The sequence below is a fragment of the Heteronotia binoei genome, chromosome 7, assembly GCF_032191835.1.
Source record: "Heteronotia binoei isolate CCM8104 ecotype False Entrance Well chromosome 7, APGP_CSIRO_Hbin_v1, whole genome shotgun sequence".
NCBI lineage: Eukaryota > Metazoa > Chordata > Lepidosauria > Squamata > Gekkonidae > Heteronotia > Heteronotia binoei.
Window position 1 is genome coordinate 61,416,245 of NC_083229.1, and position 13,150 is coordinate 61,429,394.

Here is a 13,150-nt window from a genome sequence, read left to right on the forward strand (position 1 = left end):
TAACACCTTTTGAAGCACCCTTCTTCTGAAGGCTGCTTCTGCAAAGGAAAATGCATCTATATGATAGTGCCAGGTGAAGGAGAGCCAGTTTGGTGTAGTGGTTAAGTGTGCGGACTCTTATCTGGGAGAACCGGGTTTGATTCCCCACTCCTCCACTTGCACCTGCTGGAATGGCCTTGGGTTAGCCATAGCTCTGGCAGAGGTTGTCCTTGAAAGGGCAGCTGCTGGGAGAGCCCTCTCCAGCCCCACCCACCTCACAGGGTGTCTGTTGTGGGGGAGGAAGATAAAGGAGATTGTGAGCCGCTCTGAGACTCTTCGGAGTGGAGGGCGGGATATAAATCCAATATCTTCTTCATCTTCAAGAAGGACTCCACAGACTTTCAAAATGCAGCTTTGCATTTGTTTCTAAGTGAAGGACAACAACTATAAGCCACAGTGGTTGCCACCCACTTGAGGGACTGTGTAGCCACCCTTTCTGGAGGATACCTCTATGCTGCCTAACAGACTCAGTAACTATAATCCTGTATCTATCAGCCTACAGTAGAAGAAGAAATTCTAGATACCGTTCTGAAGGTTACAAAGAGAAATTACACTTCCTGAAATCCTTAGTTCTAGAGATATAAAAGTTAAGGTGTCACTTAACATCTAGTTATGCCACTCACATTCCCTTTGATGGACTAGGTTCTGGAAAAGAGAAAGTAAGCTGATTTCCTCAACCCTACAGAACATGGGAGTTGATTTTAGAAATAAAGGCAGAGTCTGTTCTCAGTACATCTCTATACTTGACGAATATAATTAGAAAGCTTGTTGAATTCCGACATCCTGCACAACAAGGCAACGTCTATAAGGAAGGCAAACTGAATGGTTAAGCAAACTTTGAGCTTTAAGCAAACAAGCAGTCACCATTTCAAGAAAGGTCTTGTGAGTGCACTGCAGATAGTACTGAGGTTCCAGGACAGAAACCTAGACACAGGAGGGTGATTGAGTAAGGATGTTCTCCTTAAAAATCTGTATACGTGATGATCTGAAATAAGCTTTCCTCTCCAGTGTCCTGGGATGTTGCTAGGGATACGCATTCAAATATTTCCAGTCCAAATATATACCAAAAAAATACCTTATCGATTTTTAAAATATATATTGAGATATCTAGGCAATATTTGGGCTTTTTGGAAATAACAGATACTGATTCTATAAAAATATAAGAAATATGCAAGAATATCTATTCAGGACTGGCATTTTAAGATGTCCAGTCCTGTTTTTCTACAATTTTATATGAAATTACACAAAAGTACAAGTTATTTGGTCCCTGGCACTGCAATTATAGGGTCTCCAGAAGTAGTGTTATTAAACTATGTGGTAACTTTTCTGTATAAATTGCAGATAATTTTTATATATGGTTACTGCAGCATGAATAATTTTCATATTGAAATAATGGATTGATAAAATCTCAAAGATATCTTTTCTGCAAGTTAAGCTTACTTTATTGCAAAGTGGTCACTGCTTGCAACAGCTGGATGTTTTATGGACTGGACTGTTGTTATCATGAAGATGTACATCATGTAGAAATTTGAAATCAAAATGAATAAATAAATGAAGCCATGGGCTAGTCAATAAGTTTTCTTCCCTTACATTGCAGCATTTTTTGAATTAGCATGGGGCTGATGGGGGACAAATGTAAAGCAGCCCCATTGAGGTTAAGAGGAAATTCAAACATTTACTGGCAGTGGTACTGAGGGAAAAATGTTAACTAGTGGTGTGAGTGGGCAAATAATGATACTGAAAAGTTGGGAATTCTGATGAATACTGCTAAATGGAGAGGCCACTATAACCGGTACAATCCTGCATTTCAGTGTGACCTTGGGCTACTTACACACACTCATCCTAATCTAACTCACAGTGTTGTTGGGAGGATAGAATGGAAAGGGAGAACCATGAACACTTTCCTAAGCTCCTTAGAGGAAAGATGATTCATAAATGTACAGTCTCCAGCATCCAGACTGAGGTCAAGCTGGGAAGTGTTAGAATATTCTTGGGCTCACTGAGTGCACTAGCATCATGCCTAATTGGGCTTCTTTCTTCCTCTATACAATGGTGGAAGGATTTTTTCAGGAGCTGATGGACTGCGGTCTTGCAAGCTGTATTAAAGGGCTCCCATTTCTGCTTTCAGCTCCTAAATCAATCCAACCATGTGTTGATCTTGAGGTAAAAAAAAATGAGCCAATCTTGTTGGACACAAAGTCCATTCTTCCTTACGTCAGCAAAACCTGCTTGCTGTCCTTTGTTTGATCAACATAAAAAATTTCTAAACAATTTGGTGTCTGTAGGAAGACTGTTACTAAACCTTGACTGGGAATCTGCACTAACTTCCTAGAGTCTAAACTATATGATATAGAGAAGGATTCCCCCGCCCCAGTTAATTGCTTTGGGGGAAAGTCTAACCCCCCTAAGGATATGTTGTTTAACCCTAGGTAAATTTTCCTAACAAATAGAGAGTTCGGCCCTTGATTTCCGGAATGCACTGAGTCTGACTCAAAGTTCTTCCTCAGAACTTTCAAAGAGTTTTATCACATCAATATCTGGGTAATCTTTCTTTGACTGCTGAAGAAGAATTAATTGCTATCACGAGTGTCAACTAGGGGAGCTTGGCAGAAGCAGGTTCTGATCTGTCTGGTGATTTCCCCATCTTTACATGGCTGGGAAAAAAAACTGAAGCAAGAAGGAACCACTAGCACCAAGCCTTTCTCATTTTGGGGAGTGGGCTGGGAATGACACATCTGGGGTGAGGGTCAGCCACATTAGAGATGTGTGCAGCTGTTTCTGAGTTGGCAAAGCAGTTTTCTGGAGCATGTCAAAGTCTAATTATGGTGAATGATATAGAAGAAAAGTCTAAATCAGGGGTGTCTAATGTTCAGCCTGTGGGTCAGAACAGGCCCCACCCAGGACTTTAATCAGGCCCATGAGGCTCTTTTCTTCCCCCCTTCCTGTCCTCATCCTTTGAAGCTCTGAGGCTGCTGAAGTTCTCAGCTCTTTCTGCCTTGTTTTTGCTGGCTGCAGCAGGAAGCACTTCTAGGTTTGCAAATCTGCAAAGAAAATGTGGAATGGATTTTCCCCAGAAACCTTAATGGAAAATCCATTCCACGTTTTCCTTGCAACTTTGTCTGTGCTGCAATGTCTTTCAATGGAGTGGAGCTCAGTTTCACTTTCCAGTGTTCCTACAGCCGGCTGAAGCTGCTGCTTCCTGGACATGTCTCCTTAAAGCCAGCTTGTCTCTGCTGAATGGACCTGAGTATTGGTGCCTAGTGAGTACACTAACCTGGGAACCCACAGCCAAAGAGGGATATTACGCTGGAGAGCGATTGCCAATCTGAGTAGACCTGCTGGCGGGGGTGGGGGTGGCTTACAATGCCCAGAAGGGTTGCCAGCTTCCAGAGAGGGCTGGAGATCTCCCACTTTTACAACTGATCTCCCCCTGGCAGAGATCAGCTCCCCTGGAGAACACTGATCAAAGCCACCAAGTATTACACCGTCCTTCAGTCTGCAAAAATATATTACAAGGATTGTGTATAACACATAATAGACAATACAATAATGATAGAGGCCAGCGGTGCTAGGGCCTTCTAAAGTAACAGAAAACCCCAAGGGGCCAAAAAAACCCCATCTCCAAATGAAAAGATATACGTCCAAACTTGGAAATAGTCCAATGAGAAGCATTAAGCTTTTCATTTCAGTGTGAACATTGGAAACAGCCCGATGTTCACACTGAAATGAGAATCTTAATGCTGTGACTAGAGAATGTAGAACAGGGTTCCTAAATAATTAAATCATCAAACCAAAGAAAGAATTGAAACGTCATCAAAATCTAGAGAGATGTCTTTTCAAGAAAGCAGCTTGGGTATTTTAGCCCCTTGGGGTTTTCTGTTACTTTAAAAGGCCCTAGCACCACCGGCCTCTATCATGATTGTATTGTCTATTATGTGTTGTACACAATCCTTATAATATATTTTTGCAAACTGAAAGACGGTGTAATACTTGGTGGCTTTGATCAGTTGACTAATTACACCAAGTGCCCTTCAAGCGGCAGCCCCCTGGAGAAAATGGCTGTTTCAAAGGGTGGACTCTATGGCATTGTACCATACTGAGGACCCTCCCTCCTCCCTAAACCCCACCCTCTCCAAGATCCACCCCCAAATTCTTCAGACACAGACCCAGCAACCCTAATGTCCAGCCATTTATGTTCTCCTAGGCTCAGAGCATTTTATATTTTTAGTTTCTGCTGTGACCCTTGCGCTAATGTTTTATTTTAAAAACTGCATTGCTAAACACTATTCCCCAACCTTTCCATTTTAAACAAAATACTGCAAGAATTTTAAGCATGTTTGTATCTTAAGTAAAAATCAGTATCTTTAATCGTGTTTCTCTGTGTCCTTTATAAAGTTTATATCTCCACTACCTGGCATTACATTTTATGTCACAACACAGCCCAGCCCCACAAAGTCCCATTTATGTCAGAACTGTCCCTTGTAACAAATGGGTTCAGCATTCCTGGTCTAAATACTTCTTATATCAGCACAGCTCCACTGCTGGAAAAGAGAGGAGAGAGCCTTAAGGCTTCTCTTAATTGAAGAGTTTTTTCCCCTCCTCCAATTTATCAATATTAATCGGACGGTATAGACATCTGACATGAAGTTAAATTTGCAAAAAAGATCTATTTACTATAGCAACTAATTTTGTGCATTGTCATTCGAGAAATACAAGTGTTACCAAAAAAGGATAAAAAATAATTTTACTTTTTTGTTGTTAAAACTTCTTTTACATCATTAATTTAAAGCCATCTTGATTTAATTTACTCTCTCTGGGTAGGCAGATTACTTGACCAGTCTGAATGATGGACTTTTTGAAAACAGAAACAAAACCCCTGTGAACTTCAGTATGCATTTTTCTGCCAATTATGAAAGCCATTTGACAAAGAAACAAACAGCTCTGAGGTGTTATGAATTTATGTAAATTTTTAAATACCTGTTTCTTGACTGTACGGCAACTCATGATTTTCTCAACTACAGGGCCATCAGCATCAGTAGACTCCTACAAAGAAACATTTCATAGTAGTTATATTTGTATTCAAAAGCACAGAAAAGAGAAACCAAAGTGACTGAGGTGTTCAAGTCCTTTCTTCATAAGGGACATCTAAAATGTTTGTGGCTTTTAGTTTAGAAATGAACATACTTCTCTTTCTAGGATTAGCTCCTACAGATAGTAATAGATGTATTAGATTAGTTTAGGTTGATATTGTTATTTTATATAATTCTGTATAATTTTTTATTTTCTCTAACTATTTTATAATGTTGCTACTTGGAATTTATCTTAATTTTTTTTTTTTTAAAAAATGAACATACTAACAGGAAACCTACCAAGCTTTCTTTGCTAGTGTATAGGGAGGGAAGATTTCACCAAATTCCCCTTCTCAGTGATATGTCTATAAAGATCCCTGGCCCTCAGCACTGGGGCAAAGGGGACTGCCGAAGGATGGAGAAGAGATCACAGGTTCCATGCACTGGTAGGATTCAAAACAGGGTCTTTTGTTCAATTTAACTGGGTTCAGATTTATCACAGATAAAAGGAAGTGTTTTCTTGACACAATACATAAGTAACATTGAATTTGCTGTCAAGAACACAGTGATGGTCACTAGTTTAGATAATTTTAAAAAGGGAATGAGACAAATTCAGGGAAGACAGGTTTCTTCCACATTTAGTAGGGTTGCCAAGTCCAATTCAAGAAATACCTGGGAACTTTGGGGGTGGAGCCAGGAGACTTTGGGGGTGGAGCCATAAGCAAAGTTGTGACAAGCACAATTGAACTCCAAAGGGAGTTCTGGCCATCACATTTAAAGGAACCGCACACCTTTTAAATGCCTTCCCTACGTTAGAAATAATGAAGGATAGGGGCACCTTGTTTTGGGGCTCATAGAATTAGACCCCCTGCTCCAATCGTTTTGAAACTTGGCGAGCATTTTGAGGAGAGTCATCTGATGCTATGCCAAAAATTTGGTGCCTCTACCTCAAAAGACAGCCCTTCCAGAGCCCCAGATCAATTCTCCATTATACTCTATGGGAATTGATCTCCATAGGGAATAATGAAGTGCCCAGCAGACATTTCCTTCCCCCCGCCTTGTTTCTGATGACTCTGAAGTGGGGGAGGGCCTGCTCCCACCTGGGGACTGGCATCTCTACTCACGAGTTGCTGAACTTCCAGCTTCTTCAAAGTAACACAGAGCAACCAAAGGTTCAAGTTTACCTTTCCTATGCAAATGACCTCTGAAAAGATTGTGCAACCAACGGCAGGTCTGGGTTACTTTCAAAGCCACTGGAAGCAGCCATGTTGTTCTACCCCCACCTCCATTCAGCCGTAGACTCAGACACACCATCCCAAGAGGAAGCCTTTCCAAGTGGAGTCTGAAGCCTCCGGAGGTGGAAAGGCACATGGAGGTTGTAGGGGTGGGCTTCCCCCCACCGGTCAGCTGACTGGGAGCAGGAGGGAGCCTGGGAAAGTGGGAGAACCCCCGCTGGAACATGGGGACTGGGAAGTCTAACATATAGTGAGAGACAGTATATCACTAAATTGTGAATTTCCGACTGGGATGAGGAAGAGGAGAGAGCTATTGCTCTCAACCCCTGCTTGTCAGTTTCCTAGACGCCGGCCACTGTTGGAAACAGTACACTGGACTAATCAGACCCTTCATTTGATCTAGCAGGACTGTTCATAATTAGACTTTTTTGGTCTTCTAGGAATGTCCTTAGCTTTACATAAAATATTGAATTTCTTAGTCTGAAGCTGCTCAAGAACACTAAATGTGAAAGTAATATTGATGTCTCTTGGAAACATTTAACTGAAGACACCATAAAGGACATTTAACAAATAAAAACATAAATTGTCAAATGAATATTTAACTGGTGCACACATTTATTAATGGTTTGTCAAGTCAGTTAAGTGAAGTAGTTATATTAAAAGATGACTACAAAAAGATTGTTACAGGAATCATTTCACATTATCACCCTTCGTTTTATTCAACCTATTTTATCCATCATTTACATTGCACAGAGAATAAAGCATACCCTGCTGGTTACTACAAGACAGTAATTTCATAAAGGGGTTCTTATAGTGCCTGACAGCAGGAGACAAGCTTGAGTGGTTTATTAAATCATAGAAGTCAGACCACTGAATTCACAGTGGTAAATTCAGTCTCCTTGGAGCCATTTTTAGGCTTTTCAGCAGAGACCATTAATTTTACTAAATTGTGTTGAATTACATATTGTAGGCTTGTAAAGAAAACTTGAATGAACACAGCCCTTAAGAACCTAAACAACTAATTTCCTTTGGCACATTGAGCTAAGCTAAGGTGAAGTTCCTTGGAAGAAAAAGCAACACTGAAATGTTTTACAGCCCAAAATCATTACAGGATTTTTAGTCTACCCTCTGTTTGATAAGCATAAATATGATCTGACCTGTTGCTCAGATTGAGAAGTATTAGAAGGAGAGTTTCTTCCACCATTATCTGCATCATCAGCCTCCTCATCTGAAATCTTGAACTCCAGGTCTTCGGTGTAACGCTTTCTCTTAACTTGCCTGCTAGAACGCCTCTTCTGAAAAAGAAAAAAATCTTACATGATAAATGTCCACCTCATTCATTGACAGCTGTATAGCTCTACAAGCAGGAACCATTTCTGTTTTGAAAAGAAGACTCAGGCAAGAAGGCAATGATCTCCTCAAAAAAGAAAATCTACAATTCATGCTGGGAGATGATTCCGACTCATAATGAAATATAATGAAAGTTCAGTAGTAAACCATATAAGTGTAAAGAGAATTGTGCTAAATGCCAAAGATGGTAGGAGTGTAGAACAGTCTGTGAGTTACAGAACAATCTAAAATTTTTCCTGGGGGAAGCACACCCAATTAATACATTATTACAGCAAAGTGGAAAATGCCTTCCTGTGGCATGAAAGGAAGGGGCTGTGTAGACGGTAGAATTGCACTGTTCACAGGAAACAGGGACTGTGTAATCTTGAGACATAAATATGGCGTGGTACAGTAGACCTATGCATCTGTTCTCGTTAACATGGCTTTTTCACACTGATGGTACTTTCTTTCACAAGGAAGATATTTCTACTCTATTATACAAGTGAGACCACAGAAAATTTTTACGGCATCCTCACCCAAGAATATTTTTTGTCGGGGCAATGGTTTCATGCTATAATGTTTTCTGAAGTAATACAGAATAAGGACAATTGTCTCTCTATATGCATATATTTTCCACAATCAAGTTTTTTTTGTTTGTCAGAGAAGATACACTGGAGCTAAAGTCCATTTGACTACTCAGTTCTCTCTCTGAACTCCACAATTTTGCCTATACTATTTCCATCTCTAAAAGCTGCCTTTAAGTGAAAATCATGCATTCAGAGCTGCTCCTAGTGTGGTGTCAGAAGAGAACTGAGCAGGAAGCTGCTTGCTTCTCCACGTTAAGGATAAACAATGAATCAAAAATCTAGTGTGCATGCCAATTCTGGTACGAATTCATTAGAATATTTGGAATCTGCTCCTGCACAGGTCCTGTATGTGGATTTACACAGACCACAAAGAAGAATACTTTCTGTATAAAGTAGATCCTTGCCATTCACAGATTTACACTTTTACTTATTAGTGGTCTGCAACCAAACCATGTGATGCTGCTAGTCCTAAGTACATGACTCCTGAACCTGTGACAAGAGCAGGACATGGCCCTATACCTTGTCTCTATACAGTGCATGTTGGTTGAGCTTGCCACCCTGGACTGGTGTCTTGCATGGTGGTGTTCATCTGCAGCACTGAGACTTGCCCTAGTAAGTCTGATGATGAGTCAAGCCACTGCTACACAGTTCCCCTGACAATACTGCAGCCTGGTCAGATACCGCATGATTAGCCCAGGCAAGCCTCCCTCCATGACTGAGTGAGGCCTTTTCCAGGGCAGTCCACCCCTGGAAGCAGCAGACAGTCTGCTTTGAGTATTTGTGGGTTTTACCATGATCGCAGGAATGAAACTCTGGTGAATGGCAAGGGTCTACTCAAGTTTTGATAGGCAGCTCCTATATACTATTTGAATTTTCTAACACAGAAATCTATTTTCCACTGAACTGGGATACAGGAACATTTTTATTATAGGCCTTCCATTTCACAGTGCTTCTTATCCTTGGGGTGGACAGAGGAGGAAGAGAAACTGATATTTTCCAGGGTTCTATTAAAAGCAGGGATTTGAGCCCCAAATCTAAACTGTGAGGTGGATCTAGACTAAAGGTAAAGGCAGTCCCGTGTGCAAGCACCAGTACTTTCTGACTCTGGAGCGACGTCACTTTCATGATGTTTTCATGGCAGGCTTTTTATGGGGTGGTTTGTCATTGCCTTCCTCAATCATTTACACTTTATCCCCAGCAAGCTGGGTACTCATTTTACCAATCTTGGAAGGATGGAAGGCTGTCATCCTTGAGCTGGCTACCTGAACCCAGCTTCTTCAGGGATTGAACTCAGGTTGTGACTAGAGCTTGGACTGCAGTTACTGCAGCTTACCACTCTGCGCCATGGAGCTCTTGGATCCACTCTAAATTTCCACTAAGAGAGGTATAATTTTCTCCAATTTCTCCTTTCTACAACAGATCCTCAATTTGTCCTCATGTAATTCCTGAGGGTGTCCTTTTCCCAAGGAGCAGCATTCAGGATATCAGTGGGCTGAAGTGGGAGGCAGGAAGATTCTACTTTGATCTTTCCTGTTCTGCAATGGAGTACCATGAAAATTTATTCTGGATCCAACCCAGAGGTTTAGTAGATAATTTCACGTTACTTTAATACTGCTAAAACTATAAGAGAACAAGATTAGTGGAGATAAAATGACTATATTTTCTGCCTCAGTGACCTTTTACAATTATTTGAGTGTGCCAATAAAAATGCAGATTGAATGACAGGGGAGACACTGTATTCTTGAATGATGAAAATACATTCGCTCCCCAATACTCTTACCAAAACATGGTAAAGGGAAAAGAAGATGTTCTCGTATGTAATTGTTGAAGAACATGAGACTGAGGGCAGAAGTAAAACAACAGTTCTCATAAAAAAGGGCAGCATACACAGGGCTCCTTAGGATTAAGGTTGCATTCTGGGACATTCCCAACACAACGATGTCATTTGGAAGTTGTGTCATAATGTTGAGGATGTTGTGTGGTGACACTTTGGTTTTTGGGCAAAACTCTATGGTAAAACTGGCTTCAAACTGTGGAGTTTTGCCCCCAACTCACAGGGTCACTGGATGACATTTCCTGATGTGATGATGTCACTTACAGTTGACATCATTGTGTCTGGGATGTCACACAGTAACATTTGAGGGCAGGGATTTCCTGCTGGCCAACTGTGGGGAATAGCACTGAAAGCCAGAGGAATTCCTGCTGGGACCTGGCAACCCCAGGCCCACAGCTATGGGGGGCAGGCCACTCTGTTTAAACCCCCCTTCCCTGTGGGGCCCCTCCATTGGAAGGCCTCCGATATTTTCTATTTCAATCAGCATGACCCAAGGAAAAGGGAGGGAGAGCGAGCGAGCACAAGAGAAAGCAACAAGAGCGAGAGAGTGACAGCAAAGGGGAGAGTGAGGAGGATAGAGAAAGAGGGCAACAGCGAGAGATAGCTGAGGCCAGGTGGGCTGGAGAAGCCGGCGAAGGCAAGGGGCAGGAGGTGAGCCTGAGCGGTGTAGCAAGGTTCTGAGGGGGCAGCTTCTGCCCTGTCAGCATTCCACCCACCCACCCCCCGCAGTCAGACTCTGTGATCTGCTGCAGGCTATTCGGGCAGGCAGGGGCTTTCTCGTGAGTAGTGGGGAGAAGTGAAAGCAGAACCGGGAAGAAGCAGCCAAGCCCCACGCCCCCCCCCCCACCATTTTTTTTTAATCTCCTAGGCCTCTCCACCCAAAATTCTCTGGCTACAGGCCTGGCTAACCTGCTCAGTATCTATATAAATAGTATTGTAAGTTGTTCACATATTACCTGGAGTCAGTTCTAATGTGAGGTAGCTACAATGCAAATTATATTAAATTATTCAGGACTGTTAACTCCCAAGCTGACAATACTGAGTCCCCAAAAGATATTTCCAAACTTAATGTCAGATTTATTTATATTTCTATGCTGCCTTTTTGCAGTTCTGCTTGAGCTGATATTAAAACATAAAAATATAAAGACAAGCCAGTGTACATAAGCAGCTCAAAAATTATCCATAAAACAAAAACAACCCATTAAAAAAGCTGCTAAGATAAAACCCCAAATTAAAAACTTGGGTGAAAATAGGAGGTTTTGACTTGGCACTTAAGAGACGTCAAGTAGGCATCAGGCACTCCTCAAAGGGGGGGTTGTTTCAGAATGAGAGAGCGAGTAAGAGAGAGAGCAAGGGGGAGAGTGAGGAGGATAGAGAGAGAGAGAGAGCGTTCCAGAGATAAGGTGCCACCACAGAAAAATGTTCTGTCTCTAGTCACTACACATCTCAACTTTGAAGGCGAGAGTACAGACAGTAGCTTGTGTGGTTTTTATGCCCTGCTATATCAAGCCTCTCCTCCGTTTTCCAGTTTTCTCCCACTATAGCTTGAAACAAACTATGGTCAATACTAACCAGAAATTGTCTCCAAATCATGCATTTAATCATGGTTTCAAGAGGATTTGCAACTCACAATTCAGAAACAATCCTGATAATCTGTGGGAACATTCTGAACTACTAGAACTTGTAGACAAGAGCAAGAGTCTTCAGTAGCACCTTAAAGACTAACACAATTTGTGGTTAAGTAGGAGCTACCCATCTTGGGTCTTATTTTGTAGTGCTACACCTGAGCTGAGACAATGTCAGTAAATTCAAACAGATTATGAGTGTCAGTGGGGTCTTGGTTGGGACTCTTAAATTGTGTTCTAGCTGAAAGCTCACTGGAAAAGTCAACTCAATATTTTATTGCAGTGAAAAAACGTACTGGTGCATTTCAGGGTGGGGGGGAATAGAGAAAGTGCCATGAGGACATTATTTAAAGTGATAATGTGTTAAGTTTTCTTAACTGGAAATAGAAGCACACACTGTGCTCCTCTTCCTCTATCTCAAAAATTTAGGTTAACTAAGCTCAGCTCCTCAACTCTCTATGATTACTATGATCCCTATTTTTAATATCATATTAATATTTCTACCAAAGGAAAATTCGTGAGCTTAACAACAAAAAGATAACTTATTTTCCACACACATTTTACACTGTGTTCAATAACTAGACTTAAACAACTGAAAAATGGTACTACCTGAACTCCTGCATCATCTTCCTCCTCAGGGTGTGGTGATCCTGGTGGTGTTTTTTCCAAATCGGAATTTTCAGAACCTTCTTTTCCCTTGTTGACCTTTTTCTTTACTGCACTGGATTCTGATTCTGATTTCTTGCTACTAAAACATAAAAATCCTTGATCAGATTTTGAGTGAACAAAACCTCTTTAAACTGCACAGAATGAAATTAATTTGAAAACACCTCCCTTTTGGCTGTTTTCAACACCCTGATCTTATTAATATTTTAATATATGAATTATCTGCATTATGACCATTACTAATAGTTGTGTTGTGATACATTTTCCATTTACTTTATACATTAGTCTACTATAGCCTACACAAATCTATAAATATTGAGCTATGCTAAGTCAATGGGTAGTGGTCGAAGAAGAGTTTAACAGAAAAGTTAAGCAGAAAAGAAAAAAGTTTAACAGAAAAGTTAAGCAGAAAAGAAAAAAGTTTAACAGAAAAGTTCAAAGGTGGGTTACTAGCTTCAAGTTGGGAAATACTTGGAGATTTTGGGGGTGGAGCTGGAGGAGGAGGGGTTTGTGGAAGAGAGGGCCTTGAATGGGATATAATGCTATAGAATCCGCCTTCCAAAGCAGCCATTTTCTATAGGTGAACTGATCTCTCTTGTCTGAAAATCAGCTGTAATCCCAGTAGGGTTGAAAATCCCAAGGGGGGGGCAGGGGATCCCCCGATTTGGAGGCTCTCCCCCCGCTTCAGGGTAATCAGAAAGCGGAGGGAGGGGAGGGAAATGTCTGCTGGGTACTCATGATTCCCTATGGAGACTTATTCCCATAG

The 13,150-nt window shown here is 41.3% G+C and overlaps 1 protein-coding gene across 11 annotated transcripts in view; it reads right to left on the reverse strand.

Annotated features, from left to right (window-relative positions):
• The window catches only part of LOC132575187 (chromodomain-helicase-DNA-binding protein 7), a 316,612-nt gene that overhangs the window by 109,343 nt on the left and 194,119 nt on the right, over window positions 1-13,150 (reverse strand). For 9 of the 11 annotated variants that reach the window (XM_060243719.1, XM_060243730.1, XM_060243727.1 and 6 more), the window contains 3 exons: window positions 12,328-12,466; window positions 7,501-7,638; window positions 5,017-5,082 (listed from right to left, as the gene is read on the reverse strand). In XM_060243719.1, the coding sequence (XP_060099702.1) occupies window positions 5,017-5,082; window positions 7,501-7,638; window positions 12,328-12,466 (343 nt within the window). The remainder of the gene's footprint in view (window positions 1-5,016; window positions 5,083-7,500; window positions 7,639-12,327; window positions 12,467-13,150) is intronic. The other 2 variants (XM_060243728.1, XM_060243729.1) reach the window with 1 other exon arrangement.